Below are 22,676 nucleotides of genomic sequence, written 5' to 3' on the forward strand. Positions count from 1 at the left end.
GTATATTTTATAAGACATACTGGACTGTAAGACATACCTAGGTTTTAGAGGTGGAAAGTAGGGAGGGGTCATGATGCACTGTTATGGAGTAATGTAGCCCCTTCCTAGTATATGATTGCAACCAGTAATTAAAGTGCTATATTGTTGGATTCAGGTCCTCAGCTGTTTTTTGCTACATCTGAGATTAACATGATTTATGCAGATTCCCTTTAAATATGGTGCTGAACCTGCCCTGCACCCATATTGAGAGCGGTGCTGCTGCGAGGAAAAACAAAAAAAAACAAACAGAAAACAAGAACTAAAACCACTCCTGAGGGGGAATAATGTCAGGCATAGGGGTGGAAACAGCACTGCTTCAGTCACCGCTCCATCTATAGTAAGTGATGGCTGTAACTGCAACAAATGGTCCCTGCATTAGAGCCAGCTTTCAGATTCTCCCATTACAGAAATTGTAGCTGGTGATTGTGAAGTTCTATGAAGCACTGCCAATGGGGTCTTAGAAGAACTTGCATTGTCAGTGTGCCTCTAGCTCCTCCCTTCAAAAGAGGTGAATTCTAAAGATTCCATGGAGTAATCTGGAAGTTTAAAGCTTGCCTTCAGACCACAGATTTTACCCATCAACTATGGTTGTGAAGTTTATACACATCTGACAGACAAGTCAATGCAGTATTTTATTAACATACAAAAGTGCATTAAAACAGTTACATACTGAGGGTTATACATTAGTGATACTGGTTACAGTTAAGCTGGATTTGTGAAGACAAAAATAAAGACCAAGACAAGGGTCAATGACCGCCAACCCCCTTCACATCTTCCATGGTCTGTTGCCAGATACTGGCCCTCTGATTAAGGGGGAAAGCAAGGAGATGGAAAACAAATGACAAGTCAGTGATGTTTGACAGTTCAGGTGGGGTTTTTTTACTTTTTGTCTGAGCCTCCATCATCAATTTCTTCCTCCTTATCTTGGCTACCAGCCAGTTCTGGAGTGAAGTTACCTACCAGCCAATTTAGTGGAGTGTTATTTATAAAGTAGGTTATCATCTCATCCATACCATCCTTTATTTGTGTAATCTTGTCCTTAGTGGCGGTTAAGAGGCTGTCAGACATGTCTCTGAAGGAAGAGGCAGAGTGGAAGTTTTGATAGATATCTGCAGCCATGGCACTAATACTTTGAGCCTTGTTCTGAAGGTTTTGCTGAAGACCTTGGACACTGGAGACCAGAGACAGACATGTGCTTTGCAGGTGATTAGCAAGATGCCGGGCAATAGCCAGTGTGCGGGATTCAATTTCCTGTAAGGAGAAGAAATGTTATGTTTCCAGTACACAGATGATGCCTAGCATAAGACTCAAGGGAGTGTCATTACCTCTGCACCCTCAGTTTCTCCACCAGCATCTTCTCTGGAGCCTTTTGTCCACTCCACCCACTTGTTGTATATGTTCTCTTGAGCATCATGGATCTTCTGATTTGCATTATTTATGTTCTTTCTTGCATATTCAATCTGAAAAGTTGTATATAAGCAGGTGAGGTTATATGCACTACATTTGGCTTATTCAGGTACCCTGAAATATCCTCAATATCAGAGCCAGAACCAAGACTATTATGCTTGTCAGGCAAGTGTTTGTCAAATTTCAGAAATCTATAGCACTCATGAAAATAAGCAATGTTGTAATATCTTAGACCACGGGTGGGCAATTCATTTTCCCATGGGGGCCACATGAGAAATTGGGATGGTTTTTGAGGGTCAGACTAATGATTAACTCTGATAGAAAAAACAAAAACACACACCCAGTATAATACAGGTGTATATAGGGGTGAAGTATTATACTACACCCCTATATACACACACACGTATTATACTACACCCCTATAAAACTACACCACTACACCCGCCCCCCATATACCACACCTGTAAAACTACATTCTCATATCCTACACCACAAATATTTGTCAACAGTTATCCCCCCCTCCCCCCATTGTCCCCACAGGTTACTAATAACCACTCACCTCTTTTTGTCCCCTCCTCAGGCACCTCCGTACAAGCCCCCCGCTGAGCAGCTTCTTTCACATGCCCAGGCTGCGCCGATGCTGTACTCCTAGGAGCCGCTGCTTCTCTCCGTACAGGCCCCGCCGCTTCAGCTTCTCATGCCGGGCGGGAACTTTTCAACTGACACACGCACGCCGTACTGATGATATCAGGGCGCGTGCGTGTCATAGAAAAGTGTCGGGCAGGGTACAGAGGAGAGATTCCTGCGTTCCGCTCTTACACTGTGTAGCGCTGCAGGATCTGTCCTGTTCCCTGCCCAGCACGCAGCATGTGATGAGGGCAATCTGACCACAGGCCTCCCGGAGCCTGTAGCTCTGGACAACAGGTCAGATTGCCCTCATCACTGACCGGCAAGCAAGGACGCCCTGAACCATTATCAAATTTCATAGTGTTAAAAACAAAAACCATATTCAGTGAGGAATTTCCCATTACAGAGGGGATCTCCTTAGGAACAACTGCAATCTCTTAAGCTGATCTGCAAGATTCAGCCAGACAGCATTCATATGAAAGCCAACCTATACACTGAAAATTTAGGACTGGTTTTTGGTTACATTTTAGTGCAAGATCTCTAATCTGCAAAGTTTTCCAGATAAGAATCAATTTGTTAAACTCAAGAAGTGTCAAATTACAAGTAAAAACAAACCACACGGCACCTTTTAGCAGAGAAAGGCAAGTGTGAATAGATACAAGCTGCTGTGTGTATAAGTGGGGCAATTCAAAAGATGCAAGAGTAGAGGCCTTTAATATTTGCACCAACCTTTTATGAATCACCCCTTGTACAGAATACAGAAGCACTGGTGGAGAGGGTTTTAATTGAGACTTCCCTACATTAGGCTGATAGCAATGCTTAGTCAAAGGTTTCAATAAATGCTGAATCCCATTTAAAAGGGGAGGGATGCCCACAGTAAACATTAAATCTTGGAACGTTAAATTCTGCAATTGGATAATAAACCTGCACTGAAACCTTATAGGTGCGCTGTTGCAATATTCTGTAGTGGCGGTCTTCTAATGTAGAGCTGCTTTACTGGGTGGGAGAAGCACAAGTCACTGAGTGCACAGACTAAACAGACCAGAGGAGAGTTTCTACCTCAGTCCTGAGCTTGGCCATCATGGACATTGTCACCTCTCCAGTTCTGAGATCCTCAGACTGGTAAGAAGTTATTAGATGTTCAGAAAGCAGCATCTACAAGACCCAGCTGTTGTCAGTTATGGGCACCTTGCACCTCTCCCACTGCCCCAGGGCTGAGAGCTGTGGTCTGTGCAGACTATGAACTGGAACACTCTGCAATGGTTAGACATAGCCATGATTGGATGATACACCACAATTGAGATACCACAGGATCATTTTAAAACATTCAATTGGCCCTTATGCCAAGATCTGTTGATTCAAGTGTACTTTTGTAGGACAAGTACATTAAACCATTTGTAGACATTTAATCTGAGGCATTTGATTGGCTCTAGGTTGTACCAGAAAAGGTCACCTTGTGGCTGATGGGCTACCATGAATATGTTAGTGTACCAAGTACACACATTTTATGATTCTATTCCATGTAGCAGCAATGGAGCCTAACCTTAATGTAGATGATTTCAGTACATTTGAATTACATGTACTAACCAGGTCAATGGTGTTCTGGAGCTGAGCAATGGCTTCTTGACTCCTGCATTTGGCATCCTTCACCCTGGTCAGGGCCTGTTGATAAGCACGCCTGCGGGCCTTAGTAGAGAGGGATCCCAGGCGCACGTAGTAGCCAGGCTTATCTTGGGACAGCTCAATGCCTTGTGTTTCAGCTGTGTCCTTCGCTATAAAGAAATTTGTAATGCCCAGATATTAACAGCTTAGCTGGATGAACAAAATGCAGAAACATTAAGATTGTGGTGAGAGAAGCAGCATGAAGCTGAGGCAGCCTCCTGTGATCTCACTGCATTTCTGGTGAGGTCTAAAATGTGATATTAGCCAAATCTAGGGCATTTTAGTTGGGAAGTTGGTTAAATTGGCAGTGACAGACCAGCCTTTCAAAAGGTCACAAGAAAGGCTGTGCCCATTTATAAAAATGGAAATTACCCTTTAGTCAGGCTAGTTTTTTTGGACTGAAACCAACAACTCTCACGTACCCTGTCCACAAAGGTAGGCAAGTTTCCCAGGCTGGGTCACCATTGGCTTGCTAGGTTTTGCTTACCTTGCTCTTCATCTGTTTGTGGCAGGTATTGTTCCAGAAGACATTCAGACCTAGTTAGTGCAGAGTCCACACGGTCGCTTATGATCTGCACTACACGGCTTCCCAGAACAGTATTAATGCTGCCATTTACAACAGCCTTAGTCATCTCCACACTCTCCTGCACAGCTCCCTTGGTTTTATCCACTACTCCTGTGATACTATGGATAACAGCATCTCTGGCACCAACAACTGCTTCTGAGGCATTAGCCACAACCTAAAATGTACAAGATGACACCTCTAAAATGACAGTAGGTAAAGTTTAAGGGGGGGGGGGTGTTGTCCACTAAGACTGCCCCTTTGCCCCTGTAAAAATAAGCCTATACCCCATTGGTGAAGTTGCAGAGATGTCAAAAGCCACATTCCCAGGGCCATGACATGTGGAACCCGCGACCAATAAGCACCCAGTGGCTCCCCAACTGGACATTTCAGCAGGATGTGAGTGCTGTGCTGACTTCCTGCTCAAAAATGTCCAAAGGTGGGGAGAAGGAAGCCAGTGGGTCATCATGAGGAGCCTGGAGAAGAGTATAGGCACATTTATTTATGTGAGCAAACAAGGGGACTGAGATGGGGGTTGTTTAAGTAGTTGACACCTTCTTTAAGGCTCTACATGACTTCAGTAGCTTACCTTTTCAGAAGACTGATACAGAATAGGCAACCTTTCTTCAATTTTATCAAGTCCAACGCAGGCAATATTGTTTGCCAGAGCAACTGGGAAGGGAGAGGGGAAAAGAAAAAAGTTACATCTACATATTGATGACAGCAGAGTTCTGGCAAATACTGGCAAGGTGCTATGCATACTTCTGATGCTAGGAGAGAATGGACTGTAGGTTACAAGATACAGCCCTTCCATGATACAGGCCTTGTTTATGTTTCTAGTGTGAAGAATAAAGGTGAGTGAATCAGGCAAATTTGGAATTTGTGTGGCATCTCCTGGGAAATATGCCGAGAAGATATTCTATTTGAATTTAGGCGATGTACACATGCTGAATCTGGGTGGTGACCAAAAAAAAAAAAAAGCCTGTGAGTACAAAATGCAAACTGGGGTTCAAAAATAGAAATAAAAATGAGTATGCTATACTTACCAAGTCACTGGTGTGGCTGTAACTGCTCCCGTGGCCTCATTCACTTCTGAGGCTACTCATAACCTTCATTTACATATGCACTGCTTCCCCTGCCCACTGGTGTGGTTGCAGTCAGAAACCCCCCCCCCCCTCCACTTAGTGACTGACACTTTCAGTTACTGACCAGGTCTATTGCACAGTAAAAACATAGGGTCCCCCTAGCACAGAAAACTTATGGCTACAACCTTTAGCCATGTGCTTATCTTTGCTGTGTTTCGAAATAGAAAGAACTGCTGTTAAAATAAAAACCCAACACATGTGCAGTCCCTCCCAATTTTGATACCCAAGAGCCCAGCAGCTAGGGGCTGGTATGCTCAGGCTGGGGAGAGTCATGCTTATTGGGCTCTGCCCAGGCTACAAATCCTACAGCTGCCCAGGATAGCTGACACTTCACCTGTCTCTTCCTGATTGCCCCGAGAGGGCAGTTGGGGTAATTGGGAGGGGGTGTAGTGAGTGTCAGCTCACAGCTGCCACTAAGACTTAAATTAGTAATGGGAGGCATCTGACACCCCCCCCCCCTCCTACATTACTAATCTGTAAGTGAGAAGAAATAAAAACCAAAGAGCTTTGGGTGGTTAACTTTACCTCAGGTTACTTCAGTGATCTCACCTGAGTTAATTGAGGTCTGGTTACCTGCGGTCACAGGTGGAAGGCAGTGGGAACCTCCAGCTGTAGCTGCGGTTAACCAGAGTGACGTCACAACTGATCGCGTGGCTCACTCAAGCCTGGCTAAAACTCAGTGGGCAGTCATGTTCCATGACTGCACACCAACTTGAGATTAAATTGCCCCTCCCCACCTCCAGTGTTTTTCCTGTCCCTTCAGGAGCCAGTTGCATGACAGGTGCTCCTAGCGTGAAGCAAATTTATCCTTTGGAATTTAAGCAGATTCAAGGATCACAGTCTCAGCCTTCTTGTCATGTGACCCAGGGACACCACCTCTTTAAGAAAGGTCCCTCAGCCTTCAATTGCTATGAGAACGGGCTCGGGGGAATCTCCACCCTCCTTTCTCCCTGCCAAGCAGTCCGGTGCTAACAAGTGAATGAGGTCCCTCTGCCATCAGAGCACCATCTTTAATGATGTGGTATCATGGGCAGGACTACCACTTTCCATAGAGGGCTCTTGGCATTGGAAAATAAAATAGCGAAGACTGAGAGGGGGGGGTCACTTCTTGATAAGCCTAATAATTTAGACCAAACTTAAAACTACACCTTAAAGTGTTCATTATTCAGTGATCTGTTAATCACTTATTAAAAAACGTGAAATATAAGATACATATGCTACTTGGCCAAGCTCAAATGGACTAATGCAGTATGTGCGGCACAACAAACATACCATACATACTATCATCTTATGGTTGGACAGAGCCCCAAATTTCTCACAAAGGAGTCCCCTTCTGGAGAAATAATTGGATTTATTGTAATGGGACAAAATTGTAAAACCAAACCTTTTATAGTAGCTCAGGATCTCACTATTCACATTAAATGGGTCCCATCAAAGAAAAAGGAATGGTCTTACTGTAATTAACTGGGTACAAAATATAAGCTGAGGCTTCTTCTTGGTTATCACAATTTGACTTATACCAAATGCAGCCTTTTATATTGCTTGATCAATATGCATCCTAATATCCTAATCTATGCCCTGTCAGGAACAGAAATACAGACAGGATGCAGAGCATCTATTTAAGAAGACTTCCCCTGATGAGTAGTTATAATGAAACGCGTTGGGTGGATGCATCTTGATCAAGCAATATAAAGAAAGGCTGCATTTGGCATGTATTAATCAAATTGTGATAATACAAGAGGATGCCTCATCTGGTGGCAGAGAGCTCCATAGTCTACCTCAGGCTCACAAGAAAATCCAGGGTCTCTCTGCTCTCAAATGGAGAATCACTGGGATTAGAAGAGACCCTTGTTCCTCTAGATGTCCCCTGGTCACCATTGAAGGCTGTGTATATCTCTACACTAGTGACAATTATACGCTAATGGAGTATAGTCCATTCAGAATTCCTGCTGATGTTTCCCACAAGTGTGTGCATACAGGAGCGTGCACATGGGACCTGGAGAGCGAGTGCCGTAACTGACAGTAACAAGCCCCCACTGTTAGTGACAGCTGTTAAGACAGAGCTGTCACCGTGTACATGTCAGTCTGTAGGCATGGACCCCAACTTATGCTGTATGTCATAGGGGTGTTGCCAACCGCGGAGGCTGCCGCTGCTGAATTGTCACAAAGGAAGGCTACCAACCATATAGCAATACATTGTGAAGATTAGCTCAGGTAGGCATAGGCAAGGTCACAGGACGATACAGTATCTCCATAAAAAATCCCAGCCGGTTATGAAAAACCTGTCATAAACGGCAAACAGACATAACAGGCCTCTCCTGGCTTACAGCAAAAAACAGCACAACCACATACCGTGGGCTTCCAGTCCGATATGGTCTCTATTGGAAGTGTGGCGCCTGTACACACTGGCTCCTGCCAGGGAACAAAACTTGCTGTGGCTCCTTCCAAGAACCCAGAGACACTCTGCAGACTCCTGTCTGTCCCTCCACTCCAGGAGAGCTTTGGTCCAGTAGCCACAGCACTAACTAGCCTAGCTTGCACACTACTTCCAGCCTAAACCCAGACTGAATTCCAGAGCCCCGTGTTCAGCCTCCACACAGGCTGATACATCCAGAGCTCCCTGCTCTGTTCTCACTCTGCAGAACACACACACTGAGTCTCCTAATCAGACTGGACACACCCACAGGAGGAGGTCTGATTCTCCACACCTGCACAGCACACTGGGCTTATTAAAGGGAACCTGGCCCTTTATATGCAGAAATAAGCCTTTGTGGAACTACAAGTCCCATAGCAACCTCTTCAGTGTAATATCGCAGCGACCCTCACTGCGACATATAGCGACCATTTACCATATTGGTGGTCGCTACCTCACAACATATGCACATTTGTAACTCGCATGCAGCAATCCATAGATCGAAGCAGAGACCTTGCCATCTATGCCCCACACAAGGAGTCTCCGACACTCGGCCCGCAGGCCATATCTGCTCTCTGCACAGGGAACACTCCGTATGGAGTTTAGGAGCTACCTAATGATGCAGATGACATTCACGAAGATCACTCACCACAGGAAATCAAGGGTACTGGTCCTGGAGGCTTCGTCAGAACACCCACAGGTCCCGCAGAAGTCGTGGAGCCACAAGATGATTTGCCCTTCTGGCTATTGAGGCCGGGCAGGTCTGTTTCACTTAGAACGGTGACTGTTCATATGGCTATGCTGCTGGCGCTCCAGAGAGTGCTGCCGCCTTTCTGAAGCCATCCTGGGATGTAGGCATGAGCACCCGTGCTGCTCCTCTACCTTCCGGTCCCATAAAAGGTGCGCCCCTCCCCCCCCCCCCCGTTTCAATGCGCCCAGCGGTGTCCAGACGGCAGGCACCTGCCCTGAAACACCACCGCTGCTGCATGGGCGCTGCCATCCCCTTCAGTAGACATCACGCAAGCACGCCTCCAGTACCCTGCATGCCCTGTGCGCGTCCCAGAGTGCGCCACATTCGGAAATCCTAGGCAGCAGGGGAGCGCAAGGGTGGTGGGGGGGGGAGGGAAGTGGCAGTCCGGAACCCCTGATAGGCACTGCCGCAACCCCCCCCCCCGGACACCAGGTTCCCCAAGGGCTGGTGGATGGCGCAGGACTCACCCTGCTTTTCCGGACACCGGACAGGGCTGGGTAATTACAGCTTCTGTACTTCAAACTTCTTACTTCAACCGCCGTATTCCAGAACAAGGTCTCCCATCAAGGACAGGAAACCAACTGACGAAGGGGAGAGGTACTGCCCTTTTATTTCAGAATGGTTTCCTGTCCTCGCTGGGCGGATCCCTCTCTCACGTGGTGCTGTCATGGTTGAGGGGAAAAGAAGGCATATTCAAAATAGGTAATGAGTGGCTTGGAAGTGAATGAGTGACTGTGGGAGCTTACAGCTGCACCAGTGACAAGGCAAGTATAAAGATTTGCTCCTACCCCTTTGTGCCAGATTCTGGTCCCAATAGACTAGGAAAAGGCAACTGGCCAGATCCAGGCATCAATCACTGGCCACCGAGTCGGCAGGGGATTGATCTGCAAGTCCTCCCATCACTAATTAGAAACTCTGCTACAAAATGCAAAGAAACATGCAGCTTCTGTAGTCATCACAATAATGCAATAGAAAAAACTGCAAATATAGCCACAGTAAGAATGAAGTCTCAGACCATACTGGGGAAGGAAATGCATGTAATATTGGTACCAAAACTGTGGTAAAATAATGCAGTGTGAGCATGTAGCCTTAATGTCTTGAACCCACAATGCTCCACTATCCAGACCCTCATCTCTGGACAATTGCAGCAGGAAATCCCATTTCTGTGAAAGGCTCAGGGTTACTAGAAGCAGTGAGGATTGGAAAGTAGACTATTCCTCTGCACCATAAAAGGCTGAAAAAAGACAAAAACACCAAACAACCCACAAGTCTGCATTCTGGAAAATACAGATTTGTACGTTTCAGTACTCCACTTCCAGATGAATTTGCTGATCTTCAGGACAAGTTGCCTTGCAACAACCCACCAAGCATTCGGTGTGCAGATTACCACAGAATGACATGTTTGACAGTGACCACCATCGAGATGCTAAACCTACTTTGAGGCTCGAGTTTCTGCAGGATTGGCATGGCGCTGGTGATGGCCACAGAAGTGATGCTCTTCACACTTTTCTCTGCGACGTCACATACAGACTTCAGGTAGGGATGGTTGTCTTTAGTGGTCACGTAGGTGGAGGACACCATGTCATATGTAGAGCTCACAAATGGGAGGTTTATCAACCTTACCACCACATTCTACACAAGAAAAAAAGAACAAATCACTTGTACAGTCTGGTAATTCCATTCAAAATAAATTTCATTAAAATTAATTCTTCCATGAACTAGATTAAATCCCCAGGGTCAGACTAATCAGTTTAGTCTCCATTTTACAACAACATGGCATGCTGCAATGATCACTGGATCCTAAAGATGCACCTAGGAAAAGGCATTACTTCTATAGCAATAAATGCTTACCAATAACAATCTTACCCAATTTCCATTGCCGCATCCATCCCCTCCTCAAGAATAAAACCTCTAAGGCTACATGCGCACGCTGCTTCTTTTTCGTGTTCACAAACTGCAGCCAAAACTGCACCTTGTCAGAGAGAGCCTGGAAATGTCACAAAAAATGTAGGTGCTTTTTTGCTGCTTTTTTGGTGCGTTTTTGGCTGCAGTTTTGTCGACAATTGTTTCATGAATTTTTCAGTTCAAACAAGCCCATAAAGCTTGTTGAATTGGAAAAAAAAAAAATTAGAAATAAAATTAAAAAAAACGGCGTGCGGTCCCCCCCCAATTTTAATGCCAGCCAGATAAAGCCATACGGCTGAAGGCTGGTATTCTCAGGATGGGGAGCCCCACGTTATGGGGAGCCCCCCAGCCTAACAATATCAGTCAGCAGCCGCCCAGAATTGCCGCATACATTATATGCGACAGTTCTGGGGCTGTACCCGGCTCTTCCCGATTTACTCTGGTGCGTTGGCAAATCGGGGTAATAAGGAGTTATTGGCAGCCCATAGCTGCCAATAAGTCCTAGATTAATCATGTCAGGCGTCTATGAGACACCCTCCATGATTAATCTGTAAATTACAGTAAATAAACACACACACCCGAAAAATCCTTTATTAGAAATAAAAAACACAAACACATTCCCTCATTACCAGTTTATTAACCCCGACAAAGCCCTCCATGTCCGGCGTAATCCAGCATGCTCCAGCGTCGCTTCCAGCAGTGCTGCATGGAGGTGACCGGAGCAGCAGCAGACACCGCCACTCCTGTCACCTCCATGCAGCTAATGAAGACAGCCGCGCGATCAGCTGAGCTGTCACCGAGGTTACCCGCGGCCACCGCCGAATCCAGCGGTGGCCGCGAGTAACCTCTGACAGCTCAGCTGATCGCGCGGCAGGAGCGTGGAGCCGGCCGGCGGCAGGAGCGTGGAGCCGGCCGGCGGCAGGAGCGTGGAGCCGGCCGGCGGCAGGAGCGTGGAGCCGGCCGGCGGCAGGAGCGTGGAGCCGGCCGGCGGCAGGAGCGTGGAGCCGGCCGGCGGCAGGAGCGTGGAGCCGGCCGGCGGCAGGAGCGTGGAGCCCGGGACTTTCAGCGGCGGCGGTGAGAGGGGTCCATCATCTCCCCTGTGCGGGGACCGCAGTACTTCGGGGAACACAGGGAGGACGGGACTACCAGCGGCGGCAGCAGCAAGAGGGAAAAAATCAATGTTTTCAGCTGCCAATGTCCATCCCCCTCTCGCTGCCGCTGCTGATAGTCCCCGTCCTCCACATCATCTCCCCTGGGGACAGCGGTACTTCGGGGAACACGTGGAGGACGGGACGGGACCACTTGCCTGACCTCACTTCCTGACAAATCACCTGCGTTTTTGCTAGCAAAAACGCAGGTAAAATGCACCACTTTTGATTAGCATGCATTTTTCCTGCGTTTTTGATGTCCTCATTGATTTCAATGGGTGACAAATGTTGACAAAAACGCAGGAAGAATGAACATGGTGCATTTTTTTTGTCACAAACTTTGAAAAAAAAAACGCTGACAAACTGCAATGTGCGCATGACAAATCTGACTTCTCAGAGACTTTGCTGGGAAGTCAGATGTCAGAAAGTTCTGCTGACAAAACTGCAGCAAAAAAGCAGGAAAAAAAAGCAGCGTGCGCATGTAGCCTAATTATGCTGGATCACAGGAGTGCGGGACCTGAAGGCCACTAACAGGGTAAAGCATATGGACTGAAGGCAACAGATCAGACAGGTTTGGGGAGAGGTGGGAACCATCTCTTGGGATTGTGCACTGGATGTCACAGCCAGGTTCCCATGATACCAAGTGACCACTGATGAATCCACTGCCAGATTACTTAACTGTGGACAGCAGTCTGATCATTGGAGTTCACACTGGGGATTGCTGTGCAGCCGTGTCCTGCAATCAGACAGGGTTCAACTGAGGGCTGCCTGCTGCTCAATTAACTGAGCTGAACCATTGCTGGATTGCAGGACAAAGCACCAGAGCAGTCCGGTCATGGGACTACATCAGGATGAGTTGTGTTACATCTAATGAATGTGCCATGTCTGGGTTGGCTGCAGGTTAGTATTTTTAGGCTGTTATGGGGCAATATCCACAGACCTTCTGAAACTGAATAACCAGCAGTCAGCTTTACCATGGATTGGTTAGAAAAAAAAAGAATATAAAAAGAAATACAGCACTTTTTTTAATTTAAATAAATTGGGTGGATCTTTATTTTTCATAAACAGCCACAGTAAGGCTGCTTTCACACTACGTCTTTTTAACATGCGTCCTGAAATTATTCCCCCCCCCCGCAAAAACAGATCCAGTGCAAATATGTTTTCACTTCAGTGCATTTGCAATGGACTCGCGTCCACATGCATTTGCGTGCGTTATAGTGAGGATCCAGCGACTTGCAGTTTAACTTTTTTCAAAAACGCTACTTGTAGCATTTTTGAGCTGCGTCCAAATACTGCAAATCGCTGGATCCTGACTAAACAGCACGCAAACGCATGTGAACGCTGGCATGCTGATACAGGATCCTGCTTGAGCATGCCCAGAAACCAGCCTGGCGTGATCAGTCTCTCTCCCCCTCCCCCCTCCTTAGAGCGGTGGACGCTCGTAACCAAGATAAATATCGGGTAACCAAGCAAAGCGCTTCTTAGTTACCCGATGTTAACCTTGGTTACAGCTTACTGCAGTTGTCAGATGCCGGCTCCCAGTCCATCACGTTCAGTTCCCCTCACTCCCGATCACATGACTTCAATGCCCGCCCATAAACTTCAAGTGACAGGATCCTGGAAAATAATACATGCGTTTTTCTTTGCAAAAACAGGATCCGCTTTCACACCAAAAAAACGTTTGAGGCATGTTAGAAAAACAGTGTGAAAGCAGTGTAAAGCAGACCCCTGGAGGCTGCAGCTAGTTTTACCCCTGCTGGTAATCAAAAATATGGCAAAACCACATGCCGTTCATTAAGTTATTTTACACTACCATACAATAAATCACAGATACTAAAAGAGGGGGGGGCATATCTAGCAGTCTGCAGACACTGGCACACAGTAAGCAGGGGAAAAGTGAATATTCATGAAGCTTAATGAGCAGGCCAGGAGAAGTGTGACTGCAGTGTAATCTTCCAGGAAATATGTATAAGGCTATGTGCCCACGTGTGTGCGCTCTGCACCGCAACGTCCGCTTCAGAGCGCAGCTGAAAAGCTCCGTTCTGAAACTTTGCCGACTGCAGAATTCGTGCGCTCTGGATGCTGCCACTCCCTATAGACAGAATGGAGACAGCATGCAAAGCGCACAATAGTGACATGTTGCTTTTTAGAACGCAGTGATTTGGCAGCATGCAAATCGCTGCGTTCTAAAACGCAACGTGGGCATGGATTATGCACAAAGATTGCATGTGTCCTGCATCCCCTGCACAGTTACGCTGCAGTGCAGAACGCAGCGTAACTGCATGCAATACGCACACGTGGGCACACTGCTCTTAACCCCTTAGCAGCCACCTAGCCCTTACTCCAACCATTTTACAGCACAGAAAGTCTTATCCCCATTTACGTCTATGGGGTTTGTTGTCTTGGGTCAGGTTTCGTTTCCAGATATAACTTCTCATTCCATATTAGACAAACCCAAATGTGCATGGGTCTGCTCATCTCTATTAAACAATTAATCAGCATTTAGGCAACTAGAGATGTGCTGTCAATCATAATACGCAGATAATGGTTTATCAGACACTTCTAAATATGTCATGAAGACCACCTTGTCTAAATGAGCCATTAGAGAAAAGTGGAGAAATCCAGACTTCAAAACCAACTAATCTGTTTACATGCCCATGCAGCTTTCAGAGACAAATCCAGAAGACCCCTCACATTAGGAGTCTGTTCATTTCTAAATAAGCCTCACTTTCATATGCAAATGAGGCTGAAGGGTTATGGTAGCCTTCATGCCTTTGCCATTCCAGCTCTATTCCTCACCCAGCACCACCTCTTGCTAGAATGAGCCTCTATGCTGGGTAACCTCAGGCAATGGAGCTCTCAATGAAGTAGTAAGCGGTGGCAGAGCTGGAGTGACAGGTGTCAGATCCCCAACCTCATTTTCACATGAATTAAAAACACTGATTTCTCAAAGACTGGCCATGTAAAGGTTGTGCTGAGCTTGATTTCTGGAATCTACATGCACATTACGGGGGTGAGAGCCTGCTGACAGATCCCTTTACATGCATCACATATGCATTAGATCATCTCTGAAAATAAAGAATTCAGGACCCTCACTAAGGGGTTAAAGCTGATGAGCCGCACTCACTGCAGCACCTGCTCAATGCCAGCACTGACCACAGCACAGACTGCAGGTATAGGAAGACACCCATAGGAGCACAGCCATTTCCATCAGTGATCAGATCATGTACTGCTCTACAGCTCCACACAGCGCTACAGAACAGTCCTGGCCATAATCCTCACATGGAAGCACCAACACCTGGAGACCTGCACCAAACCCGACCTGAGGTGGGCACTGCCAGCAGATCCTGTGCACCTGGGGCACTACACAGCCTGGCACCAGCAGATGGCAGATACCAGAGAGCCTCCCACAGGGCATATACCAGGGGCACTGAGGAGCCACTACTGCTGCACTAATAGTGAGGGGCTCAGACCCCACAGTAAGGGGCAGAGTATAAGCTCCACTACATCTGCTCCCTCCATGCCCAATATATACCAGGGTGGAAACATTACCTGCTGCTGCTGCTGTTCCACTGTCTCAGCCATGTTGCTAGGAAAATACCTACAAAAAGTAAAGCACACGGTCATCGCCGAGAAAGAGCAAACACCACCAGAGATCTCTCCTCTAATCCCAGCACGGGCTGAAGCCGCCACCCACCTGCTCACTACAGCCACTGCCTGCCAGAGAGGAATGAGTCAATGAGCGCTCCTCGGGCGTCTGCGCTCTTATAGGCGGATAACCACGCCCACCTGACTATGCGCGGTCTCCGGAGGCTTCCTGCAGTCAGCTGACTGGTGACGTCACAGTCTGCTCTCCTGACTGAGGGCGGCTGTGCGCGGCGTGCAGGGGTCACGGTGTGACTGACAGTTGTGTGGTGAGGCCGGTAACGGGGGCGTGTTATGTGCTGGAGGAGCCTGTACACACGGCAGTTATTGTGGGGATAGTGGGAGTGGGGTCTGGCAGGGCCGGCTCCAGGTTTTTGTGGGCCCTGGGCGAAAGAATCTCAGTGGGCCCCATCCACACATAGACATGCACAGATACATACACATACAGGCATACGTACACATATTTAGGCTCTGTGCGCACTGGGAAATGGAATTTTCTTGTGAAAATTCCGCATGTCCTCAAAGATTACCGCACCCGCGGTAAAAAACCGCGGGAAACCGCATCCGAAAACCGCATGCGGTTTGCCGCGGTTTTACCGCGGTATTATTCGCGGTTTTGCCGCGTGCGGGTTGGGATGTGCTTTATTGCATTCAATGCAATAAAGCACATTGAAGGAAAAAAAAAAAAAAAGTCCTTTAATTCTGAGATAGTAGATAGACAGAAGAATAGATAGAGGGATAGATAGATAGACAGACAGATAGATAGAGGGATAGATAGATAGACAGACAGATAGATAGAGGGATAGATAGATAGACAGACAGATAGATAGAGGGATAGATAGATAGACAGACAGATAGATAGAGGGATAGATAGATAGACAGACAGATAGATAGAGGGATAGATAGATAGAAGGATAGATAGAAGAGGAATATATGTGCTCAGTATTATATCCAAAGGTTGTCTTTTCAAAATTGACTGCTACAGGGCTACCAGCATTGTTCAATCTCTGTTAATGCTCAAACTGTACACCGCACACGTCATTAAATCAGTCTGTATGGCTGTTGTACCAGAAAGAAGCCCCTTCTAAACATGATACTTAAGAAAGCCCACAAACAATTTGCTGAAGACAAGCAGACTAAAGGTACTGTCCCACATAACGAGATCGCTAGCGAGATCGCAGCTGAGTCACCGTTTTGCGATCCCGTTAGCGATCTCGTTATCTGTGACACTTACCAGCGATCAGGCCCCTGCTGTGAGATCTCTAGTCGTTGCAGAATGGTCCAGGTCATTTTCTTCAAAGGCGATGTCCTGCTGGGCAGGACACATCGCTGTGTTTGACACTGTGTGACAGGGTCACAGTGACTGCTGAGATCGTTATACAGGTTGCTACTGCGATCTGTATTGTTCTGCATCGCTGGTAAGATCTGACTGTGTGACATCTCACCTGCGACCTCCCAGCGACTTACCTGCGATCCCTATCAGGTTGCATCGTTTTTGGGATCGCAGGTAAGTCGTTATGTGTGAAGGTACCTTAAGGAAATGGATTACTGAAACCCAGTGATAAGTAATAAGTTTATCTTGGTCTGATAAGACCAAGATAAACTTATTTGATTCAGATGGTTTCAAGCATGTGTGGCGGCAACCAGGTGAGGAGTACAAAGTGTTTCTTGCCTACAGTCAAGCATGGTGGTGGTGGGAGTGTCATGGTTTGGGGCTGCATGAGTGCTGACTGTGGGGAGCTACAGTTCATTGTGGGAACCATGAATGCCAACATGTACTGTGACATACTGAATCAGAGCAAGATCCCTTCCTTTCAGAAATTGGGCCATAGGGCAGTATTCCAACATGATAACGACCCCAAACACACATCCAAGATGACCACTGTCTTGCTAAAGAAACTGAGCATAAAGATGCTGGACTGGCCAAGCATGTCTCCAGACCTAAACCCTACTAACCCCTTACGGACGAAGCCAGTTTTGTACTTAAAGACCAGTCCATTTTTTGCAATTCTGACCAGTGTCACTTTCACGTGTTATAACTCTGCAAAGCTTCAGCGGATCCCGCTGATTCTGACATTGTTTTTTCGTGATATATTGTACTTCATGACAGTGGTAAATTTAGGACGATATTTTTTTTGCTTTAATTTGTGTAAAAATCGTAAATTTGATGAACATTATGGAAATTTCGCATTTTTCAAACTTTTAATTTTTATGCCCTTAAACCAGAGAGTTTTGTCACACAAAGTACTTAATTACATTTCCCGCATGTCTACTTTACATCAACGCAATTTTTGAAACTAAATTTTTTGGGTTTTGGAAGTTCGAAGGGTTCAAAGTTCATCAGCAATTTTGCATTTTTTCAACAAAATTTACAAAATCGTTTTTTTAGGGACTCCATCACATTTGAAGTGACTTTGAGGGGCCTAGGTGACAGAAAATACCCAAAAGTGACACCATTCTAAAAACTGCACCCTTCAAAGTACTTTAAATCACATTCAAGAAGTTTATTAACCCTTCAGGTACTTTACAGGAACTAAAGTGATATGGAATGAAAAAAAAATAAAAATGATCATTTTACCTAAAAATGTTGCTCTAGCCCAAATTTATTCACTTTTAGAAAAAATAACACAACAAAATGGACCCCAAAATTTGTTACCCAGTTTCTTCTAAGCTGATACCCCACATGTGGTCAGAAACCTCTGTTTGGGCAAATGGGAGGGCCCGTAACAGAAGGAACAATATTTGAATTTTGGAAAGCAAATTTGGCTGAAAACGATTACGAGCACCATGTCGCATTTGTAGGGCCCGTAAGGTACCTATACAGCAGAAACCCCCTACAATTGACACCATTTTTGAAGCTAGACACTTCAACGAATTTTTCTAGATGTTTGATGAGAATTTTGAAACCCCGGGGGCTTCACAGAAGTTTGTAGCGTTGAGCTATGAAAATAAAAAAAATAAAGTTTTACCAGAAAATTGTTACTTCAACTAAATAGTTTTTTTTCACAAGGGTAACAGGAAAAAATGCACCAAAAATTCATTGTGCAATTTCTTCTGATTATGCTGATACCTCATATGTGGTGGAAATCAACTTTTTGAAGAGGCAGCACCAAAAAATGGACCTCACACTTTGTTAACCAATTTCTTATGAGCGCAGGGTTACTCCACATGTGGTCAAAAACCTCTTTTTGGACTAACGGTAGGGCTTGGAATGGAAGGCAACCATTTGAGTTTTGGAAAAGTTGAAATAAATTGCAGGCACCATGTCACATTTGCAGGTCCCCTAGTGTACCTATCCAGCAGAAACCCCTACAAGTGACCTCATTTTGGAAACTAGACCCTAAAGGATTTTATTCAGGGGTATAGTAAGCATTTTGAATCCACAGCTACTTCACAAAAGTGTTGCTGTAGAGCCAAATTTCTCACACACTGCACAACGCAGCAAAAATACTCTGCTTCCAAAACGCTGCAAACCCTAATCGTGGGCACACAGCCTAAAAAGTTAGGATGGATGGATGGATGTCAAACACCTATATAACATCCCACCCCCTGTATATTCTAAGCTGCCACCCTTTAGTGACTTACATGTAGCACTAAAGGGTGCTTAGCCTTGTATTTAGCCAAAAAAAAAAATAAAAAAGCGACGTGGGGCCCTCCTTTTTTATTAGCCGCTAGGGTAAAGCAGACAGCTGCAGCCTGCAGGCCACAGCTGGTAGCTTCACCTTGGCTGGTGATATAAAACAGAGGGCGCCCCAGGCTGGTTTCTTTTATTATTTATAAATAAGTAATTAAAAAAATGTGGGGTTTCCCCCAAATTGGATCACCAGCCAAGGTGAAGTAGACAGCTGGGGTCTGGTATCCTCAGGGTGGGAAGAGCCATGGTTATTTGTCCCTTCCCAGCCTAAAAATAGCAAGCCACAGCTGCCCCAAAAGTGGCGCATCTGTTGGATGCGCCAATCCTGGTGTTTCCCCCAGCTAATCCCGTTGCTCTGGTGGCATAGCAAACGGTGTAATAAATGGGGTGGATACCAACTGTAATGTCACCTGGCATCAAGCCCAGTGGTTAGTGATGTCACGGCATCTATCAAATACCTGACATCAATAACTGTCAGTAATAAAAAAAAAAGTAAACGACAAAAAAAAATTGACAAACGCTCCCCAACATATTCCCTCTTTCACCAATTTATTGAAAAGAAAAAAAATTCCAGTGCGCCGTAATCCATTTTAGGGGTCCCACGACGATTCTGGACCTACAGGAATATGGGGCGCAGGCTGAGTGAACGTATCCCCCATATTCTAGAAGTGCAGACCCTCCATGTGAGGAGTGTGGCTGAAGTGAGCTGAGAATACTGCACTCACACTGCCCCAGTCCAAACAAGGGCAGAGTGACCTGCAGTAACCTCATTCCAAAATATGGAGGGCACGCTCAGGGAATGTATCCCCCATTTTCTGGAGGTGCAGACCCTCCATGTGAGGAGTGTGGGTACTGCACCCACTCTCCCCGGGTCCACTGCTCATCATTGAACGCAGGAAGAAGGGTGACAACCGCTCTGCGCATGCGGCCAGCATCTTTTGAGAAGGAGGGATATCAGTGGATTGCAGCTGCACAAGGTACCGGGGACACCGGGCGGAGTTATAGGGGTAACCTAACTGGATATGGGGAGAAGATTTCTGTTGCATCTGTCATGGCACATGCAACAGAAATCAAACGAGGAGGATGACTGCGGCAGGCCCACTGGTTGTGCGCGCCGCCATCTTCGATTATCGAGAGAGGGTCAGGGGGGTACTTTGGCGACACCAAGGGAACGGGGGAGGAGATTTAGCTCCCATCTGACATGTTTTATCATGCCAGGTGGGAGATAAATCATTTTTCACCAGCGCCACCATTTACTGTCATGTCATCACGGTTAAACAGTGTGTACCGATGATCACATGACCGGGTAACGGAAAAACGTCCAGAATCGTGAGCTACTGGCTCTCAGCTATGCTGAAACCCCAGAGATTTTCTGACGCTGGGGGCGCTATTTACCTTTTTCTAACCGCCGTTTTAAAACAGCAGATCGGAATAAGTATCTTTTTCTACCGCCGTTTTAATCCGTATGGCTGTCGCAAAGGGGTTACATATCTGTGGGGCATTCTCAAATGGAAGGTGGAGGAGCCCATAGTCTCTAACATCCACCAGCTCTGTGTTGTCGATTTTCAATTAGGACTGTACTCACTTTTGTTGCCAGTAGTTTTGACATTATTCACTGTGTGTTGAGTTATTTAGAGAACACACCAAATGTACACTGTTATATAAGTTGGACACTGACTACTTTACGTTGTATGAAAGTGTCATATCTTCAGTGTTGTCATATGAAAACATATAATAGAATATTTACAAAATTGTGAGGTGTGTACTCACTTTTGTGATATACTATAATTGTAATTGTTTTTCATTATCTTTTTTAATAATTGTATGTCAAGAAAAACAAAATTTGACTTTTATTGTACTCTTAAGGGGGCTTTACACGCTACGACATCGCTAATGCGAACTCGTTGGGGTCACGGAATTGGTGACGCACATCCGGCCGCATTAGCGATGCCGTTGCGTGTGACACCGATGAGCGATTTTGCATCGCTGCTATTGGGCGGCCGCTCAGTGACATCGCTGTGACGCCACACGGACCGCCCCCTTAGAAAGGAGGCGGTTCGCCGGTCACAGCGACGTCGCCGGGCAGGTAAATATGTGTGACGGGTCTGGGTGAGGTTGTGCGGCACGGGCAGCGATTTGCCCGTGTTGCGCAACAGATGGGGGCGGGTACCCACACTAGCGATATCGGGACCGATATCGCAGTGTGTAAAGCCCGCTTTAGAATACAAGTTGTCATAGAGAAATTCTAAAATTCATGACATCTTTCTGATCTCTAGAGAGGACATATCCATCCGAACACTGAACATAAGTATAGCTGGGAAGAAACTAATTAAAAGGAAGAAAGCAAGCTTGCAATCTAACATCCCGCCTCTGTTCAGCTAGAGCCCGTTGGTGTGGACAGGTAATTATTGCATAGAAATGTGCTAAGAAAGAGGCCACTAGTCTGAGATAAAGAGATGATGTGTTCACACTTACAGAGTATGTTTTAATGAATCTTAAATAAAGAATATTGGATTTTCTAAGTGCATTTGCCCAATGTTCATTTTTTTCTATGTTATTCAGATTAGTTTACACAGAGGAGGAGAACTGCCTTCCCAATGGCGTATGCTTTCGCTGATCCTGCTAGACACTTGGGAATTGGTAGTCAGTGATGAATATTGGGGTTTGTATAAAAAAATTATGGGAGGTACATTTTCAAAATTGTTATCACGAGAGGAAGAACATGCATATTTTTTCATATTTGTGAGGCCCTGCCTGTGACTTTCAAATGAATATTGGGCACATAAGTGACAATACATATATCATTTTTCCTATTGTCACAAGGTGACTGGCCTGAATATGATTGGTCAATATGTACCACGGAAGTGGTGTGATTCTGGAACTCCATGCTGGTACCTGTAGTGCCACAGTTTTTTTGTATGTAGTTCATATAGCCCAGTATCATGGATGGCTGGAGAGATGGTTGGGTCTGGCCATCCACATACCCCGCCCATGGGTGTGTTGGAGGTGTCACTGATGACTTCTAAAATGGAGCCTAATATTTGGCACATGGCAGAGAGAGTGTCTGAGCAACAGCCAGTGTGGAGAGGCTGCTCATCTGCCAACAGAGGTATTGAAGCCTCTCTGAAGGAAACGCCCCGAGAGAGAGAAGGGGGGCTCACTACAGCTGACTGGGGGTCAGTGGGAACCTCTTGTGAGAAGCCTTGATACTGGTCTGACCCAGAAATGCCATATTGGGAAATATGAATGTTGCTTTCCTGCACTGAACTGCTTTTTGTTTGAATGTAAATAAAGCAACCTGGACGTTTTTGTTTTTTTTTTAAATACAACCGTGCTCCTGTGTGCTACCTTGGAGACCAGCAAAGCGAGTGAGTAACCCCTTGATGATGCCGTGTGTGAACTGTGTGCAACGTCACACTATCTATAGAATGGTAAAATGGTGGTGGGAAACATGACCACAATATATTCTGCCTGGGATCTCCAGGGGCAAAGATATTTTGAAAGTTAGGGGTCTCGTAAAATTCTGAAGGGCTGTGTAATGCCAGAGGATATAGATGCTCATTGTGCTGCAAAATACAGCGGTAAAAATGGGTGTGGTATAGAAGGAAGGCCCTGGCGATAAGAGAATGGGGACACCTCCTGCCACTCACCTACTACCTGATACACTACACAAGTTTCTTCCTTCCCCTGTTGCTGTCATGTGCCTGAGCACTCGCTTGCCCTAAACTCACCCTGGCT

General features: G+C 46.0%; 1 protein-coding gene across 1 annotated transcript; it reads right to left on the reverse strand.

Moving 5' to 3' along the window:
* Positions 1 to 670: 670 nt before the first annotated feature.
* Positions 671 to 15,457, reverse strand: LOC142296041 (perilipin-2-like). The gene is made up of 8 exons (XM_075339244.1): positions 15,357 to 15,457; positions 15,212 to 15,260; positions 10,043 to 10,238; positions 4,887 to 4,969; positions 4,223 to 4,475; positions 3,661 to 3,845; positions 1,365 to 1,499; positions 671 to 1,290 (listed from the first exon to the last, which is right to left on the reverse strand). The coding sequence occupies exons 2-8, from the start codon at positions 15,242 to 15,244 to the stop codon at positions 919 to 921; spliced, it is 1,257 nt and encodes a 418-aa protein (XP_075195359.1). The 5' UTR covers positions 15,245 to 15,260; positions 15,357 to 15,457; the 3' UTR covers positions 671 to 918.
* Positions 15,458 to 22,676: the final 7,219 nt, after the last annotated feature.

This window comes from Anomaloglossus baeobatrachus, chromosome 1, assembly GCF_048569485.1.
Source record: "Anomaloglossus baeobatrachus isolate aAnoBae1 chromosome 1, aAnoBae1.hap1, whole genome shotgun sequence".
Taxonomy (NCBI): Eukaryota; Metazoa; Chordata; class Amphibia; order Anura; family Aromobatidae; genus Anomaloglossus; species Anomaloglossus baeobatrachus.

Excerpts from the sequence above, each read along its gene's own strand:
- LOC142296041 (XM_075339244.1), bottom strand. The coding sequence starts at position 15,244 with ATGGCTGAGACAGTGGAACAGCAGCAGCAGCAG. Across the intron at positions 3,846-4,222 it reads ACAAACAGATGAAGAGCAAG|CGAAGGACACAGCTGAAACA; the intron begins GTAAGCAAAACC and ends ATTTCTTTATAG. Across the intron at positions 1,291-1,364 it reads GAGAAACTGAGGGTGCAGAG|GAAATTGAATCCCGCACACT; the intron begins GTAATGACACTC and ends TTCTCCTTACAG.